We start from the raw sequence: 20,209 nt of genomic DNA on the forward strand, positions 1-20,209 counted from the left end.
ACATGCAGTACTTCTCTGTCAGAATTTCTTTTTTGGAAACTATCACACCAGTTACGCGAATGTTATGCAACATCATCATCATCATCATCATCATCATCATCATCATCATCATCATCATCATCATCATCATCATCATCATCATCATCATGGTATTTTGTTTGTTATTTGTGCAGATTTTACGGCAAAGTTTTCACTTGTAGACCCCACTCCAGAGGACTGGCTAGCTGCACGGCCCCACTCCAGAGGACTGGCTAGCGGCACAGCAGATTTTATATCGGATCTCCACTTATAGCGTCACAAGAGTCGGATCCCATTAAATTCCACTTCCGTCGGTCTTTTAGTATTACTCCGACCCTTACGACAGGTGAAACTGCCTGCACTGAGAAGTGCACTTTCTCAGGACGAGGAAGATGAGTTCCTCTCGTTAGACAGCGGGCCGAGGGTTTATACTTTTACCACCCCGGGTTCCCTGTGAGTTGCGGTCTCTGGTTGTTGTCATTCGCTTCACAAACGTGAATTACCGGGACTCACCATGATGGGGTTGGCAACATGAGTCTAAACAGGATGACCACCTCTTCAACCAGATGGTTATAAAATTGCACCTTCAAAGGCCTCAGCGCTTGAAATCGACGTCCTCTTTCCCGCCATGCTGCAGCTACCTGCAACTTTAACTTTCACATTTCCAAAGTTTGCAATAGCGAATGGAAAGAAATCGCAAAACCAGTTTAATTCATGGTCCTTCCTAATACCAATGCTCCACCAGGAGCAGAACTTACTTGGAAAAAACGGGTGAAGCTCAATCGCTTGCGAACTGGGGTGGGCCGTTTCAATAGCAACATGTTCCAATGGAGCCTCGCCGACTCACCATCTTATTCATGTGGCTCAGCTTTTCAGACTGCATGCCACATTATCTACCAATGTCCTGTATACCGACCTCAGAACAGACAAGTGGACCTAACAACGCTCGATGAATACACAATCCATTGGCTGCTGTGCCTGGATATAACAACGCGGCCTGCGCGGCCTCAAACGAAAGAAGAATCTATTCAATTTCGACCCTTTGTAGCTGTATTTCCATCTTTTTTTCAAGTAGGCAAAAATCTTCAGACAGACTAAAGCAAGTACGGTAGGCTCCTAAACGGCCCTGGGCCTCTCATCAAGGAGATACAGGGGGTGATTAACACTGCTCCGGACCGCGGTGGCGTAGCAAGGAATTTTGAAAGGGGGGGATTTGACGGCCGGAGGGCGAAGCCCGACGGCGTGTTCGCCTAAGACGACACCCAGCGGCGGGGGGTCTGGGGGATGAATATTCTTGTAGAATGGTGCTGTCCGGTGGCATAGCAAAAGGATATGATGATGGTTTCTTCGGCATTTTTCGGAAATAAATCTAAGTCTCTATGTTTTCTTGTTGCTAATTCCTGGTTGAAATGATTGGTATTGGCAAAACTCGCTCTTTTAATGCAGTTTCGTTTAAAATTAGGCAAACTTTGTTTTAGAGACATAAAGAGACTGAATGCATCATTCTCAATATCGTGACGTCACACGCGTGCCAACGAGGGGGCTTGAAACCTCTAACCTCCCGCCCCTTTGGCTACGCCACTTCACGGACGTATGCATGCCGAGTATTTGTGCTCGTACGAAAAGCATAGCAGTTGGTATGTGACCCAGAAGTTTTTCAAATCTGTATTTCCACCACATCAAGAAATTATTACGTCATAGACGTGTTATCAGCTGTTGTGATTCCGTAGTTACTATTTCGGGTATCAAGCAATAAATGTGCTGTGGTTGAGGTCCAAAGGTTATCCATAACAATATTGTAATACTGCGCTCTGCAAAGACTTAGTTTTATGTTTCCTAACGCATCCGGAGACGCTCCAAGTAGAGAAGGTAAGTCCACTACTTGCATAAAAGTAGATGATTTTTTTCTTCTTGAAATGGTAAGAGTTTTTCAGAAAAAAGGTAATTCAAAATCGGTTTTAATAAGTTGTTATATATTCCTTTTAACGCGTGAACAAAGGCTTAAGCTTCTGACAAAACAAGTCGGAGATTGATTCAAAACTTATGATTTTGTGGTCAGCATTTAAGATACAGAAGGCTATAGGAGGTTACGTTTAGAAATCAATTACATAGTAACACATGGTAGCGTTGAAATTAATTACATGTTCATACCTAATTCTAAGCAATTTTTATGACTGCACATTTCTTAGAAAATAGTTACATAGCTTAGGCCCCTGACATGAAAACTATACAATTGCAAACTTAAGCAAAAGCGTAAAATTGAGGAGAAGCGATAACCAATCATATTGCATTTTGATAAGCAAAAGTAAAGCAGATGAAAAATATTAAAAAATGCGCAATCTTTTTCAAAGTCAATCTAAGAGTGTGAGTTCCCCCCCTCACATAGAAAGAGTTTGCGGCCTTAAACGCTCACTTGTCCTATTTTTAAGCGCCATCACTAAGCATAGGGGCCCATTAGTGGATTTCGGGAAAGGGGTAAGATCGTGCTCGCACTGCCCTGATCACTGCACAAAGTGGTTGTCACTGCGCCTTAGAATTAAGCATGCACATGGTACACGACACAATATTAAATCAGGCAAAAGAAGAATCTGCCATCCCCATATGTGGAGACAAAAACGAATTTGGATGATGATGAGCCTATAGAAAAATAATGTATATATTATTGCAATTTTCAAGCTAAAGGCATAGTGTAGAATTTTCCATCAGTTTTTCTATCCGATTTGATTTCAGTTTTCAATACAAAATTGACAAAGCTTTTATGAAACCAGGTTCAAAAGAACGGAGCCAGGAAGACGAGTCAGTATCATGGCAGGCATCTCATGAGAAATGGAGAACATTTAGTGACGTACGGACCGAAGGGTTATTCTTTGATGTGGTGTTGAAATCCACCGATGGTAACTGTTTCCCTGCTCACCGCATCATCCTGTGCGCTTGCAGTCCCTACTTCAAGTGAGATATTAGATTGTTTCATTTCAGGCTATCTGTTTTACATCGCTTAGTGGTCTTACAGCTATATTTGTTTCTTTCGTCTTTTAGTTAGCATTGTGTCAGCTTACTGTTTTGTTTTTGGGGTTTATTGCAATTTTCGTGTCAAATTCACGAAGTCCTGCTTGGTTCTTATTATACTAAGCCTTCGGCACCAACCAGTAAGATGGCCAGTTCTTTTCGCCGCCCTTCCTTCAGCAACTACATTAACCCAATTTATTACGCCCTGCGTTGAGATGTGGTCTGTATACCAACAACCAGCTAAAGCAGAGTGTCGAACAAGGATTGCATGATTGGAAAGCAGCCCGAACCTTATCTGCGCCATCCCACCGTGCCTAAGTAACAAACAGCAAAATGCGAAAAGTGCAGAAAGATGTTGTGATGGGTAGGCGCAGATTTATGGGGGGAGGGGGCAGAGAGCCGCCCCCCCTCCGAAATTTTGTGAGGAATTGTTGAAATTTTATGTTTCCGCTTCTAAACAGCTGATATTGGTCCCACGGCGGACTTAACTTATCCCGGGTGGGGGGAATAATTGTTTGTTATTGTTATGGTTGAAATTATCCATCGATCAAACTCCGTTATTTTGTTTCATACAACTTCAAATACACTTTAATAACAACATTTGTTGGAGCTGACTCTGCTGAAACTAACGCTGAACCAAATGACGTCAGTTGAAACAATCTGAAACCTTGAATGGCTGTTTTATAGTTTTTAGTCTTCATTTTAATTTCAATCAATTACCGTATATGCCTGCAAACATACAAATATCCATTTGGTCATGGACAATGCATAAGAGGTTTTAAACCAGCTTTCAAGTTTACTTTGCATGCTTAGCAATTTTGATTCAAGCAAAATTAATTTTTTAAACATTCACAATTGATGAAAATGGCTGTTTAAATGTCTATTTTATGGCATATCGTAGCCGAAATGTCGTAGTATCATTGTTCATATCTGTTTTATCTTTTTCTTTCTTTTTAATTGATTCTTTATTTTTAATTCTTTCTTTTAAATTTTCTGCCCCCCCCACCCCCCACCCCCTCTCGAAAAAAACTCCTATATCCGCGCCTGGTGGTGGGCAACTTTTATTCAGGAAAAAAAAGAGATTTCAAGAACAAAAGAACAGTGTAGGGGAGAACAAGTGCTTTGGTTGAGACAATGCAACAGCAAGAGCACATCTGAGGTTGAGGCTGTATGAGATGGAGAAGGCTGAAAAGTTTTCTTTTTTTTAACAGAATGTTCAGTTTTACCAACAGGCCTAGAAAGTAAGCTATGTTGAATGAAATTTACTTTTCTAATAGCTTAAGATTTAGAGTAGCTAAGGTAAGTTGAAATAAAAGCCACATGACAATACAAATCATTCTTTTAAGTTTGTTTATCTAGCTAGCGCATTATTTTGTCCTTTCATGGCTCATGTCCTTCATTATCGAGAAATCTCCATCCTGTCATTATGTCACTAGTTTTAATAGCAACCTAGACAGCCAATTCATCTGGCCCAGATCTTTACCAGATCGGGTATCTGACCAGATCTGGACCAGATGAAGTGGCTGTCTGGAAACAGGTTCGAAAGCTCAGAGTTTTAAATGTATACGTCACACCGCGAAGATATTACTAATATTGACCTCAACAGGTCGCTGTTTAGCGGGCGCTGGGAAAGCGGGAACAAACGAGAAATTTCAATTCCCGGAGTGACAAGCAGCGTCATGGAACACATCCTGCAGTTTGCATATAACAGAGAGGTAGGCCTATAACTTGTGAAACATTCACAATACGTCATTTCCACTCAAATTAAGCTGGTTAACGGATAGCATTGTCATGTGATTTTGCTGTTTGTTGAGCAATTTGGGCCCCATCCCAGGACTAACGTTGAGTCTTGAACCGCAATCAACAGCCGTGTTTTTGAAGGAGTCCTTATTGCGGCGACTTCTTATTGAGTCCTTCTTATTGCGTCCGAACCCAATTCGTTCAGCCCGCAAGGAAACGGCCTCCTGACACTGAGAGCAGTGTGCCGAACGGTTGCAAACGACGTCAGGGAAGTACGTTAGTAAGCTAAACATACTCCGCTGCTGGGTGCCAGGCAGGAATGAAATTTACTGCCATTTTCAAAAGGATCAAAAATAAATGAATGGTCAAAAATCCACATCTACCGACGCAGAGGATAGCACTCAAGTCACTTGGCCATTGAGCTAGTTTGATAGTGCTGTTAGGTTCCATAAGCAGCTTACTTGTGTGTATGTACTGAAGCTAGTCGTTGGTGGCACAGGTGCAGCTGACGACCCTGCAAGAGACGAAAGAATTACTGATTGCCGCCAATCACCTTGGGGTGGAAGAGATTGTAGGCAAGTGTTTCACTTTCCTGTTGAATGAGATCAACCTATGGAATTGCATTGATATATGGGATTTTGCCAGGTAGTATTAATCCTAACTTGATTTTTAAAACACAACTGGTACAATAGGGTGGAAGATATTATTTACTAGAGTAGACTAAGAGAATAATGATTACTAGCTAGAGCAATTAAATAAGCTTCAATAGCATTTTGGACTCTTTGAAGACGCAAGATATATTCCGTATCGTGTAATCAACGCTAGATGTTTTGTCAAATCTAACGTTTCACACCTTATATCAATTTGTCACTCACCATAGTAGTGTTCACCAGTTAGTTATTTAACATTTTGAACGTTGCCACTTATTTTCAATCATCTATGTTGATCCAACGTCATCAATAGAAGTGTCTGAATTAATTTTGCGATTGCTGGTGAAATTATAATGATAAGCAATGTTGTTGAGTGATAACTTTTGCCTTTAGAACGTATTATTGCAAAGAACTTGAAGCAGCCACAAAATCTTACATCCTGAAACATTTTGTCGAAATTTCGTGCGCACCACCTCGTGACGATTTGCAAAGAATTTGGAATCTGCCAGCGGGCGATCTTGATCTGTTTCTCTCGGATGACGAGTTAAACGTGGTGGAGGAAACGATAACATTTTGGCTGGTAATCCGGTAAGATTCATTGGGTGGTTTAAATACTTATGGTAAAACCGTGGCCTGCAAAACTAAATGGCTTGGACAGCATGCATAATCCCTTATAATCAGGGCGATTATTTTTTGATCTAAAAAACGAAAATTTTTGACCTAAAAACTAAACGTTTTGACAACTTTTGACGTATGAAGAACTCAAGTTGTAAATTACGCATTATTGTACAAAAAGTTAAAACTTGTTGTACTACAACGAGAGATAGGCTACTTTTCTGCATTTTCTGGTAGGAACTGTCTGTCCTTACGAAGTAGCTTGCCATGAATGGAGAAAGAACGTTCAACAGCAGCACTCCCGTGATTTTGGTAGACCTAATATGCGCCATTTTGTCGAAAATGACTTTTTTGCATTTTTCTACGTTTAAAGACTTCATGCATCTCCTGACAAAAATTTGTGCCCTAATGTAGTATGGTTTTCGAGATAATTGGTGGGTAAAACCTAACATATTCTAATCTGTGCAAGAATAATTTTCTGAAACCTAACATATTCATTTACTCCAATCACGTAACAGGATATCGTCACGTGACAGCCATAATTTCAGAAGCAATTGCAGCAGGCTATTTCACAACATCTTACATCTCTTGAGTTGCATGAAGCGGATTTAAAAGCGTTTGATAAAGTAGATTGGGCGAAAATGTTGTCAAGCACTAAGTAAGCTAATGTAGCCTAGGCTAGCCTAAAATGTCTATCCGAACACACTAGCTTTTCTTTTCATTAAATGCCGTATCATTTACGTCTCGCCGATCAGTTTGATTTTTCGTAACCTACTGTTGTACTGATGGCTTAATTGACTTTACGGTGCGCTAAATAACTTAGCTTGCATATGATTATAAAGCAGATGCCCGGGAGTACGCTACTCAGTGTGTTTGGTCATTTCTAATCAACCGTCCCAGATGCTGTGTAGCCAATGAGCCAATGTAGTACGGTAGCCTCAAATCAGGGGTGACGAACCTTTTTGCGGTCTCGGGCCACTTTGTCAATTACACACGAGTTATCGGTAGGCACTCTAACAGCACCCACTCGTCGAAGAGTGCCTGCTTTTCAATGTGAAATTGCTTTGTGTTTTAGTCACAATTTTCCTTATAAACTCCATTGATTGCAGTCATTAAGATCCTTCTTGCACTCAGTTCAGTTGCAGAAGAAAAAATAGTATTAGCAGAGGGTGGAAATCGAACCCACGAAATCGAAATTACTACTCCTCTGCCCTAACCATTAGGCAACGCTGGTTGTAGCGAAGCTGTCAGTTAAATTTCTTTGTATCAAAATTTTTCGATCAGAATATCACGTGTCGAGTCACATGACTGAAATCAGCTGAATTGCGAGTACGCTTTTCGACGAGTGGGTACTGGGTAATGTCAAAGTGCCTACCCGAGTTATCGGGCCACACAACTTAGCGCTTGTCAAAATTCTATGACGTCATACATTGGAATCCACCAAAAATACAAGGTGAAGTTGGTGAATAGTGTTTTAACAACTTTGCCTTATAGAGCTTTGGTAGATTGTTGAACCATAGAGAAATAAAACATAGTAACTTTAGCGGGTTTAGCATACTTTATTTCACACAAAATATAACATAATTAAATAAAATAAACTCAAACGTTTTCGACACGTACGTGTGTCCTCATCAGGAATTAAATCTGCAATACATAAAACACAAAATGTGTGTTCTAATTGTTTTTGTCCAATGCCTGTAGTTTACACCTCACGTGATCTGTTTCCCACCGTATAATTTACTCGCAATCATTCTCGTATCATTTGTTCAGTTTGTGCTTTCAGTCCAGTGTCATTACAGTTACAGTGCATAGTCAAATTTATCTTACGATTTTTCATTTTATGTATTGCAGATTTAATTCCTGATGAAGACACACGTACGTGTCGAAAACGTTTGAGTTTATTTTATTTAATTATGTTATATTTTGTGTGAAATAAAGTATGCTAAACCCGCTAAAGTTACTATGTTTTATTTCTCTTTGCCTTATAGCTTTCCTATTTTCTAACTTTAAACCTTGAAAGTTAGTGTTTAGGGCAAAAAAATAGCAAAGGAAAGGTGTACCAGTGAATGCATAAAACAGCTTTGAGATGTCTTTTGTCTTTAATGCATGAGCGATTGTCAAATCGTTTTGCGGGCCTCACAAAACTCTTTGACGAGCCCCAGGTTCGTCACCTCTGCCTAAAATGAAGGCATGGTTAGTAGGCTACCAGCAACTAGGCCTAATTTTGAGTCAGCGATAGCCTTTAACTTAGCAGGCTTTTGTGATATCAGCAAAGTCATCTAGAGATTACAGTGATGAAATGATACACAGTTGTGGGAGAAATCCAGAGGCTTACCGGTATTTTAGGTTTGATTTAGGCTTACAAAGCCAACATAGTGTGGCCAAAGTCAACATTTAGCTTATATGAGGCTTTATCATACAAAAACATAACATTAAATTAGCCAATAAGGCGGTTAAAGTCAACATCGAGAGTATATATTAGGTTTTATCATACAAACCTAATACTTTTTTATAACTAGTTATTTGGCAAAACCAAATATACGCCATATTTAAAAAAACAAACAAAAACCTGGCTCAAATTTCATTCTTAAAAATTTTGTTTGGTTGTCCGCTCCAGCCTTCCAGAAGTCAACTTCGAGTGTTTTACCTTGTTAATTTTACAGCTATAAACACAAAAAGTCGTTTATCTCGAAAACTTAAAAATGGCGGATATTAGGTTGTGACAAATCACGGGAGAGCAGTAGTTGGCTGGCACCACGTTCAGCGTGTACTGCTGGTGGCACACCCTGATGCTTCATACCGACAATGTTGTCTACGTCGCAGTTTTTCATCATGCGCTTCTTGATATGAAAACCAATGTCCATACAGTCTTTGTTTCAGATTCAGATTTGAGATATCGGCGTGAGTTTCTTTCATCGTGTAGTGGGAGTTCTCCATCTTTTTGATAAGCTGCGGCAGTGCTTGGTAGTCGCGCTGGATATTCACCACTCTATAACTTTGCATTCATTCACAGCTTATGATTCACAATAAGTAGACAATGGACCATTTACAACAGTATAAAGTAGGCAACAAGGTGTAAAATGAAAAGTTCACTGATAGTGCAACCTCTACGGCGCCACGACAATGCAGTTTGTTAACAATTTTGACAATTTTTGATCTAATGCTGTAAATTTTGAGCAATTTTGGGCTTTTTTGACAAGTCAAAAATAAGTTAACTAAAGGGTAAATGCAATTACAAATAAAAAGCGTAGGTCTACTTTGGTTCTATATTTGACTGAACTGTTTTTTCAACCAATTTAGTATTTACATAAGCACAAACAAGTCAGTTAAAACATCATAAAGGGAGTTATCCACTGAACAGTCAACATGTGCGAAGAAAATTGACCATCAAATACGTCAACACTTTGTGGCCCTGATATAGCCAATTCACAGCAAATGCACTGGGTTTCACCATACTGGTGGAGGAAACCACGACTTAACAGCACTGCTAATTCGTATTCATTGTTTTTGCCTTAACATGCTGGCATTTTCCGAACAGTAGGCAAAATGAAAATTCTATTTGAATAAGGACCTTCTGATGATCCATTAGGGTGAAACAGGCTGTAGGCTATAGGTTTTAGAAAGTAATAACTATATTTGATGTAATTTGCTCTGCTTGGCTTTTTGCTTGGTATTGAGCACTTTTTCTAGTATTAATAGTGTTTATTGTTTAGTAATCGATTATGTAGTAGTAGTCCAGTTTTAATCCGGTGATGTCTCCGTTACCGAGGATGGCCGGATTCACCTCCAAGTGCCGCAATCGCCTTCACACCCTGCCTCCACATCAATCTGTCTAACGCGTCCTCTCTTGTTAAGCCCACCTTGCTGCTTTCCTCCTCAACTTGCCTTTTCCACGTTTTCTTGGGTCTTCCTTGTTTTCTACGACCCTCCACTTGCAACTCCAGCGCTCTTCTCGATTATAACTTATATTGTGTTTAATTGCTTCCACAGCGGCGCCACAATATCTAAACTTGAAACCCTTGAAGAGGTTTTATTATTATTTTTTCTCTTGACTTAATCAAACTCAGGATGCTGTGATAGCGAAGTCAATTTATGATTAAAAAATGAGGCTGGTAAACTGTTTGTTGCGTAAAGTAACAAGGTTTATACATAAGAAATGGCATTTCTTTTAATAAGTTTTTATAACAAGTGTGGATAATTTGAATATCCAAATCAGGTTAAAATTATGAAACCACCAGTAGTGGTTGAGTAATTAATTTAACGAATCTTCATCATTGGGCTGAAAAGGCATCCACGTAAGCTTTATAGATGAAGCTGAAGCCTGCGAGTGCTTGTTGTCAACCATCCATCACATTTTTTGTGATATTAGGAATACACTTGATCTCGTATGTATTTTTAATTAGATGGTTTGTTTTATGTGTAACTGTCAACTATTTGCAGATGGGTGAGCAAGGATGCCCTCCACAGACACAAGTTCCTCTACCAGCTCCTCCTTTCAATCCGGTGGTGCAGTCTTGCTCCGGATTTTGTTGAAGATGTTGTAAAGAAGAACAACTTCGTTATCTTTTGCAAAGATACAAGGTATACTCGCTTTCGTTTGTTAGCTAGTCATCTTAGATAAGAGGAATTGTGATGAACGAGACATACAAGAGTTTCCTTCAGACTGCTGCTCACCTACGTCATCTACTTTTGGATCACAATTGCTTTAAACGTCACACGCAGCCACAAGAGGGCTGGACTGCACTGATGAATATGCTGTTGAGGTTGCACTTCAGGGTTAACGTTCCCTTTGATTATTTTAGAATTTGTGTTTTGTTTAGACGATTTGTAGATTTTGTGCAAGAGCAGCTAGAGAATGGAGGGTTCGACGAAAGCCTTCCACCGACGTCATCAAAACAAGACATCAATGGAAATAATTTTATGTCGTCATCAACAAATACGCGGGATCTGATGAAGAAATGGTCAACTCCACGATTACCGCGCAACCTTATCTTGGTGGTCGGAGGTTGGTGTGGGGACAGTCCTTCTAACTCCTCTGAGCTATATGAACCAAGGAGGAAGAAATGGAGGAAAATCAACAAATTGTTTCCTCCAATATTAAAGGTGATCTGGCCACTCGAGAGTAGACAAACATTTAGCATCTTCTGGTTCAAAAGTAGAAACTCGTTCAACTGCATATCGGTTTTTAAATTAAAACTCGTAAAGTACTGTATTAGCTGGGAATATAAATGGTGAAATGAATCACCAATATCACGAATTCCAATATCACCATAATCCGGCCAATTAATCTATAATACCGGTACATCAAAACACTGCAATTACCCAGACACTAGGCAATAGAAAAGTTAGCAATACAGAAGAGAAAGATTTGTCGCATGTCAAGAGCAAGATAACCTTCATAACCATAAATCTAGGTAACAAAATACAAGTGCTCGCTGAACAAATAAATACTCAGTATTGTGGTGATAATCATATATAAACCACAAATCTAAGAGGCTGTCTCAAAAAAATAAAAATGTCTTTACTATGGTGGTTGCTTTATTTCCAAAAAGCCTTTAACGACGAAGGCTCTATCCTATTACAAACACAGGGTTTCAATGTTTTGTTGAACTACCCATAGAGGCTGCTAAAGTGATTGATACGAGTGATGTTCGTCTGGCCATAGCTCTTTATGCTGCATCTTAGAATGTGTCAATTAGGCACGGTTGAGGCACACTTATCTGTCCCGGAAAAGACGTAGGCTATCGATTGAGAGAGGTGTCGATTATCATCATCATCGTCTACGGCCTGATTGTATTTATTTCTCTTTGCTGAAGACACAGATTGGACCACAGTGTATGTGTTTAAAGCTGGTCATTCTTATTCATCTTCAATTTCTTGAATGTTTAGATTTGAAATTGGTGCTGTTCAAAGTAGAAACTTTGACTGTTTCACCTTTTTTTCTTAACTTAAGTTTTCATTCTTAAACGTTCGTGAAATAATTATAAACGCTTGCGACGTCGTAATATTGCTGGTTTATCTACTGTACAGCGTCCGCGAGCGTATCATTCTGTTCTGTATCATGACGGATTCATGTACGTCATCGGCGGCTACGATGGACACAACACTTACAACTCGTGCGATCGTTATGACGTGGAGCGTTGCCATTGGCAGGAAATGTGTGGGATGCACAGCAGGTTGGTGACACATGACCTTATGGGGAACCAAAAATATCTTGCATTGTTGCCATGACTACTTGGCATTTCATCGCCGCGATGGCCGATGCAGTGCTGTTCAGCCGAGGTAGATCAGCAGTCACTCCGAGGTAACTACGCCAACGAGTAAAATCCCGTCAAGCATAGACATAATGTTTATCAAGGGGTTTGTGTTAGTTCATGGTGTAGCACATAGTGTTCGAGTGGTTTCAAAAGTATAACTGAAAACATAAATACGAAGACACGGAGTCACAACTCTTTCGATGAGTCACTACTGGAGTCTCCGTTTCAGGAGGTGCTATGTTGGGGTTGCCTTCATGGACGAATGTATTTACGCGTTCGGAGGATCGGACGGCTCCGAGGCTGCAAGGCTAAAAACCGCAGAAAAATTTTACCCTTCACGAAACGTCTGGAAACGATTGCCTGACATGTTGGAACGGCGTAGTGACGCAGGTTTATTATCTCATACTGTATATGTATATTCGTGAACGTTGTGATTGCGCGAATCGGCAAAGCAGTTTTGGTTATTTGGCCACAGTAGCCTATGCCACATCTGTTTGGATTTGTTTGGAATAATTACCATCACGGCGGCCTTTATACACAGGACAAGCCAACGTGCAGCTTCACATTTGACTTATTTGTTAGTAGCCAAAATTGCAAGCAGAAGTAAAAAGTTTGAGTAATTTAACCTTTGCTGAAGGTACTGTAGGAGTCACAAAAAGGACTCTTGTTCACATAGGCTATATGGCATCTCGCGCTATTCATGTTGAGCTGGTTACACGTCATTGTCGCTGAGTGATTTTTTACTTGCTTTTACTAGGCTTACAGATTTACGAGGGCAGGTTAATGCTATCTATTCCGATAAAATCAACTGAATTTCGCAACGCCCTGAGACAGAAGGAGATAAACTGGGGATTTATAGCCTACCTCCATATGCTCCAGCGCAGGGTGGCGTCTGGGAGGCTATGGTGAAACAATTTAAAATTGCATGTTTTACATTTTGGACACTTCAATACGCAAACCCAATTTTATTAAACTGCTTACGTACACAAGCATTGTCGTTCGAATCGTGAATGAATTACTGTAATAGGTAGGCCTACAGTCTTTGTGCAGCCTATAGGCTACTTTATGTGATCTTGAGCAACTTTGTAATATTTTTACTCAGGGATATCTAAAGAAGATATCGAGATCGAATATCTTCTCTAGATATCCTTGTTGCTACTATCAAGACGATCTCTATAACAAGCAAGGACACCGCGCGCCTCCAGTCGAAACCTGGAGGCGGATGGTTCAAACGAGGTCTTTAGTTGTCACGTAAAGTGCTTTTGATTTTTGCGAGTGCGTTGTTATTCAGGGAGCTAAATATGCTTTATATCAACAAATTTAAACTAGGCACTGCAGTTTTTTCAGAGAATTAGAGGTTTTTACGTGTGAAACTAGATTAGCCTGGCAGTAAATCTGCAGAGGCCACCAGCTAGCAGGCTAGTGTGTTAGATATGTTTAATACATGAATTAACATTGAAACCAATCTAGCCTAATTAGTTTAAATTGTGTGCTTTTGAAAGTAACATAGCCTATATGTTTCTGTACACCTGTAGTTTAGAGAGACCACTAGCCCTAATAGATGTGATAATGGACAGAAAGTGTTACTCGTTACGATGGAAATGAATAAATTTCAATGTGTCGCTTACCCAAGGATAGCGAAGAGAGCGCTGGTTAAAATTAATATCACGAGATAACATGGGCTACCAGAAAGCAAAGATACTGCAGTGTGTGAGAAGCACTGGTCCACAGGTTACAAAAAGTTTTGTATTAAAGTAAATTAAGGCCAGCATCACATCCATCAGTTTTCAATTGTATTTCAAAAATTCTTGTTCCTAATAATGCTAGTAAAAAATAAGTAAAAAAATAAGTCAAAAATGTCTCTATGTTGAGTCTGGATGTAACCTATTTCGTCCTCTGAAAAATTCGTACCCCGATTTCGTACCCTGAAATCGAGTTATAAAATCAAACTTCGACCTATTTCGTCCCTTAAAAAGATCGAGAGAAATTTTGAAATATTTGCGGCAACTCCGATCAGCGACTTCGGCTCTGTTGTTTTTTTTTCTCGATCTTTTTAGGGTACAAAATTTTCAGGGGACGAAATAGGTTGCACCCGTTGAGTTTCTATGTTTTCTTGTTGCTAATTCCTTTGTTGAATTCACTTGTTGAATTTTTCCATTGAAAATGACAAAATTACTGCAGTTTTTGAGTAAATTGCGGGCCCCCTAATTTTCGGGCCCTGTGCGATTGCACGGTTTGCACACTCCAAAGACCGGCACTGCATACATGTTTGCAATCTATGTCCATACAGAATGGCTTTATCAGAAGTAGAAGTGTTTGAGGGACTGCCAAGTAGCCTATAGAAAAGAATTTTTATCATTTAATGTATTGCAAGCCATTCTGTATACTTAGCTAGATATTAGGCTACAAGGAAAGTGAAAATTTGTAGTGAAGGCACTTTCTTTTACTATGTGTGGTGAAAATCCAAAAAGCGTTTGGCTACATTGGTAAGAGGGAACGTTTGTCACTTTTCGAACATAAAGTTAGGAGTTTTGCGGGGATTTAAAATTAAATGATCTTGGCACTTTGGTAATTTGGATTCTCAAACCTAACAAAGGAATGTAAAGTAAATTTATGTCAGAGTTCAAAATCCAAATTACATCAGCCTCCAGCTTGCATGTTGGCAAAGCCTGTGTAACACAGATCGCTACACTATTTATTATTCCATTGTAGGCTACGATTACTTCTACATTACCTTTCTAGGTTTTTAACAGTTTGGGTAGAAAAATGTATCCCTCAAACACTAAAATAAAATCCTTTGTAATTATACCAACTTCTTTGCAAACATCCCAACAAAGGTAGTCCCACGTCGTCATTCGTCAGTAGACGCCTTGTAAGACTAAAAATGTTTTGCCGCAGTGAAACTCTAGGCTTGCAGTGGGCACATTTCAATTCAAACTGAGTAGGTACTTCTTGAGGATAAGTTATCCTCAAGGATAAGGTGGTGCCAGCCACATGATTCAATCCATGCACTGCAGCCATTTGACTGCGTTGCTGGGGCTGTAAGATTGGAATTTACAGTTCGAGGTCCGTAAATGGTGCAGTAGTGGGGCAGTAAATGGCGCAGTGATGAATGATGTTCAGTTTGGGAGGTTTGGGAGGCTAGGCCACACACACATGATGGCGATTCGGCTAGACCTCATTTAAACGTGTTGCAGTTAAAACGTCCCACATAGTGCGAAGATGATTGAGCAATCCTTGACAGTAACCAACAGGTATGAAACCGTGGATGATTATTTTCATGGTGTCATTGAGGGTAACATCAACCTTGGTAGCATGTGCACTGCAACACTGGGACGGAGCAGCATGTTCGGGGCGCCATAGACGAGTGCAAGTTCGCTCGCACGAAGGGTGACGGTGTAGCCTAAACAGTAGTATTTGGTTGCACATGAGGAGGACCAAACAATGCAACATTTGCTCGAGTGTACTGTACCGGCCTGGAATCGAAAATTTCTGCGAGAAACTTAGTCTAACAACCTAACTCTGTTGTTGCTCTGTCTCGGCTTGGCATGCGTTGGCAATTTTTGTGGAATTATTCTGTTACAACTACAAAACATTAATCTTAAAATGCTTGCAAGTTTAAAGTTACTGCGTTTTATTCCGCAAAAATTTACAGGAATATAAATAATATTGCGATGATGATGATTCGATTCTCCTAATTCAAATATCACTTTACTTTAGCCTGCTTGTTGTGCTGTGCAACCACGAAAACGTACAGTAGAATTTTTTTCTGTGACTTGTTGATGAGCTTCGTTTACATTTTTATTTGGAAATGAACTCGACTGCTCACAGAAGGAATTGTGCTCATCATCCGCCTCCCTAACCTACTGGCTACGGCTGTGTGACAGATAATAACAAAGGGGAATTAGTTGGACTGTAGGATATACATGAAATATAAATAGCAATCGTTGCATTGTTGCATGAAAGAATGAATGAAAAAATATGAGGTAGCATCAGACACGTTATTCCATCCCGGTGCTGCGGCTATTAGACTGTGTTGCTATCAAGCGTCGGTACCACCTTCAGCTTTTTGATCTACTCGTGTTTTGTTGGAGAATTAACAAGTTGTTTATGACAATAATGCCAACTCCAAACATTACGTTACCTTTGGCTAAAATTCATTTAAGACACCACTGCGGCGTAGCAAACCGTTGTTCATTCAACCATCTTGTTTTCGTCGTATTCAGGATTGCACTCGGTGGATGAAGATTGAAGAATAAGGTTGTGGAAGGGAAGGCCGTAGAGCTAATCTGAATGTTCACTTTTAGCGTGCCTTTAAGTGTCTTGTCAAAGACACAACCCCTTGCTGTTTGGCGGTGTCGAACCGACGCCCTTTCGAGCGTCGTCTCAGGCCGCTCACCACTCGGCTATTCAGCAGTCTGAAAATGTAGTCTTTGAAACATTAAACCTCAAATCTTAAACATTCCTAACGCGTTCCACGAATTAAGTGAGATAAAAGGATCGGATGAAAAGAAGCCATAGTACTGAAGAGATGCGTGGTGTCAGTTATGCGTTGATGGTGCTTTTGTAGTGTCATTCTCATCATCACCAACCAATTTTATGATACAGCGACCAAGAAAAATTCTCATGTCGAGGGTGTGGCCTGTCTGTCGAGATCTAAAGTCTTACTTTTTACAACAAGCAACTTGCTACAAATCGAAGACATGTTTTTAATAGAAGTATGTAAGTTTGTTTATAAAAGCAATAAAGGACATCTACCAGCAATTTTTTTTTTAGTACTTTCGTCCTAGTGATGAAACTCATAACTATAATACCAGAGGTGCTAAGAAAGGTATGCTTTTTAAATCAAGAAGGCATACAAAGCTTGGCCAACGCACAATTAAATTTCTTGGAACAAACACTTGGAACAAATTACCGGAACAACTAAGAAAAGTTCAAACAATTAGTATGTTTTCTAAAAAATTAAAACTGCGCTTAATGTCTGAGTGTAAGTAATTGGTATAGTACCATCAAACTGTTTCTACTTATTCTCACCGTATCTCACTAATTACTGTATATTCGCTTTTGTCTTACCAGTATGCTGTGTTGTATGTACATGTCATTTTGTATTTCTGCATCATTTCTTGTATTACTGTTTTTATATTGTACTGTTTAACTTCGTGTGTGTATTGTTTTTTATTTTGTAATGTATACAATATATATTTGCGTTCAACTCCGACACCGTTCCATGTCAAATAAGCCATGACACCACACGGGTGTGGCAGACTTGATGACCAGTTCGGTCTTTCTGCCACTCCTATCATCGTCAGCAAACAACCTGCCTCACTTTGTAATCTTGTATTGTTTTTCGTTTTGCTTTTTTCTCATATGCTGGTGATGCAAAATAAAAGAATTTCTTCTTCTACACCTCGCGGTCTATTGGGTTAAAAAAAGTCTATGTTCAGGGCTACAAGATCACGCTTTACGAGTTCTTCTTAAAACATTTTGATCTACCTTGACCCCACTGTGCTGCAGTGTTGACGTATCTGACCTAAGAGATGCAACTAGTGTTGCTATCAACGTGTCCAAGCCGTAGTCTGCCCAATAGGAGGAATTCATCAATGTCTCTGATTTTCAGCCTGTGTTGAACACAACCATCAGTGCAGGGTTGACTCCGGCGTGTTTATGATTTAACTTGGTGGCAAAATAATTTATTCAATTTTTTCTTTTGTATCCAGGAGCCTGTAGTTTGGGACGACGCCTCTACGTGGCCGGGGGATTCACTGGGCAGGAGTGTGTTGTCACGGTTGAGTATTTCGATCCGGAAAGCAGCCAATGGAGTCACGTGACCAGAATGACAGTTGCTCGTTCTGGCGTTTCAGTGGTGGCTTACAGGGGGAGAGTGGTTGTGCTTGGGGGATACGATGGTCACAATCGACTACGTTCTGCTGAAGCTTTCGACCCCGAATCAAACGAATGGTCCATGATGAGTCCGATGAAGACAATGAGGTGAGAACGATCTATCAGATTCCAATGTTTTGTTTTGCTACGAAGTTTGATCCTAATTTAATATCCTAGTCTAGAAGATAAAATTTTTATGTGTTTATTACACAATGATATTTTTCCACTACCAATACAACTTCCTTTAAGAGTCACCCAGTGAGAATGTGACAGATAAAACCATTAAGACGAAAAGAATTCACCTGAATGAGGTAAAGTGGTTACTCGAGTGAGTTGATTGCAACGTATATTTGGGCTTGTAGGTCAAACTTCACAGCATGCGTCATCGAAGGACGCTTGCTCGTCATGGGAGGATTCAACGGAGTTTCCACATGCGCCGACGTCGAGTATTATGACGACGTGTGTCGTCACTGCGGCATGCATCCCTGTTCCCGTGTTCACATAGATGACGTCATGGACAAATCATCAAATCTTTCCCCGTATTTATCTAACCTCAATGCATCCGAAGGCGACAACCCTTCTTCGGATCGTCAAGTTAATGAAGGCCGCGAGCCATCATTATTCCGAGGAGATGAGAGAGGTAGAGAAAATTGGAAGAGTCTTCCGAAAATGCGGATGAGCAGGAGCGCTCTTAGCTGTTGCGTTCTTACTGGAATATCTCCCAGATATCTCAAGTCTCTTATAGAAGAGGAAGACACTTGAGATTGTTTTGTTGGTACGAGGATCTGATCCCCACATGAAACTGAGTGAACAAAGCTGTTTCCACCACCACTATCTATCAACAAATTGTTGTCAGTACTTTTTCAATGAAATTATAAAATGTGGTAGCCTAAAGCACGTTTTTTTGAGTAATAATTTTAAGCAATATTTCTTGTGATCTTACATATACACGTTTTAAGTTTACAGATAGTCATTTAGAAGCATCTACCACCGTGACCATCTTTACATAATGGCTTGTAGCTCCATTTGAATATAGTACCGGTATATAATATCCACTTAACTACTATATCACGTGAGCAAGGCAAAATAACAATTCTGAGGTCAAAATCTTTCTATGCTTGACACCACGCTAGACTTATAATAGGGACGGTAATTTTTGTTCGCTATCCTACTAAGTCTAGGTTTCATCTAGTGCACTAAAAATCTGGATAAAAAGTCATCAAGAAATCGGCAATGACTCAGATCGAAAGTGTAAATTGTAACTCGTAAGTTAGAAAGTAATAGAAAGATGTTTCCGGCTTTTTGCAGACCTTCTGTAGTCTCTTTAAACATTAATAGGCGAGTGTGACTTTGTCTAGTGCTGGTATGTATTCCATATAGGGCATTGTGAACACGACACACAAGAATAACATGAATACCAGTTTGTTTTTCTCCGCCATATTCGCAGACCGCTGAGAGAGCCACACTTCACTTGTACATACTTGAAGCAGGATATAATACAAACGAATTCATTTTCACACGAGTCAATTCAATCATAAACAGCTAAAAATCGATTTTGATCAGATACAGTGCAGCAATAAAACAATTACAGTAAAACAATTACAGTAAAACAATTACAGTAAAACAATTACAGTAAAACAATTACAGTAAAGCAATTACAGTAAAACAATTACAGTAAAGCAATTACAGTAAAACAATTACATTTCATTTTTATTGCATGAATATTTGCACAGATACTTCACTTGAATATTACCGATGTATGGCGATCGGCCTAGATCAGGGCGATCTGCATGGGGCCGCGTGCAGCTTTTGTGAGGCCCTCGTATACTTCTTGCATGCCGGATTTTCCAGTGCATAATTCGCAACAAGTGTTAAATACACCTACCTGCGTTTTACGTAAATGCATTGCATTAACCACATCCTTAAATAAGTTGCACATCATCAAAGTAAAGGTTCGTAGTCAGTCATGTTGGACTTGGAGTTGTAAAGTCTTGCACGGTTTGTGATGTCACAGACTTGCGTTGTTTTTTTGCTCTTTGTTGC

At 39.8% G+C, this 20,209-nt stretch overlaps 1 protein-coding gene across 1 annotated transcript; it reads left to right on the forward strand.

The window, feature by feature from the left end:
* The first annotated feature begins 1,769 nt into the window (after positions 1–1,769).
* LOC145786324 (kelch-like protein 10) lies at positions 1,770–19,377 on the forward strand. The gene is made up of 11 exons (XM_082597963.1): positions 1,770–1,887; positions 2,787–2,967; positions 4,631–4,739; positions 5,264–5,409; positions 5,808–6,002; positions 10,470–10,610; positions 10,850–11,132; positions 12,060–12,205; positions 12,516–12,676; positions 18,004–18,274; positions 18,529–19,377. Exons 1-11 carry the CDS (start codon positions 1,848–1,850, stop codon positions 18,926–18,928), a joined length of 2,073 nt encoding a protein of 690 aa, XP_082454089.1. The 5' UTR covers positions 1,770–1,847; the 3' UTR covers positions 18,929–19,377.
* The last annotated feature ends 832 nt before the right edge of the window (positions 19,378–20,209 follow it).

The sequence above is a fragment of the Aplidium turbinatum genome, chromosome 17, assembly GCF_918807975.1.
Source record: "Aplidium turbinatum chromosome 17, kaAplTurb1.1, whole genome shotgun sequence".
Classification (NCBI taxonomy): domain Eukaryota; kingdom Metazoa; phylum Chordata; class Ascidiacea; order Aplousobranchia; family Polyclinidae; genus Aplidium; species Aplidium turbinatum.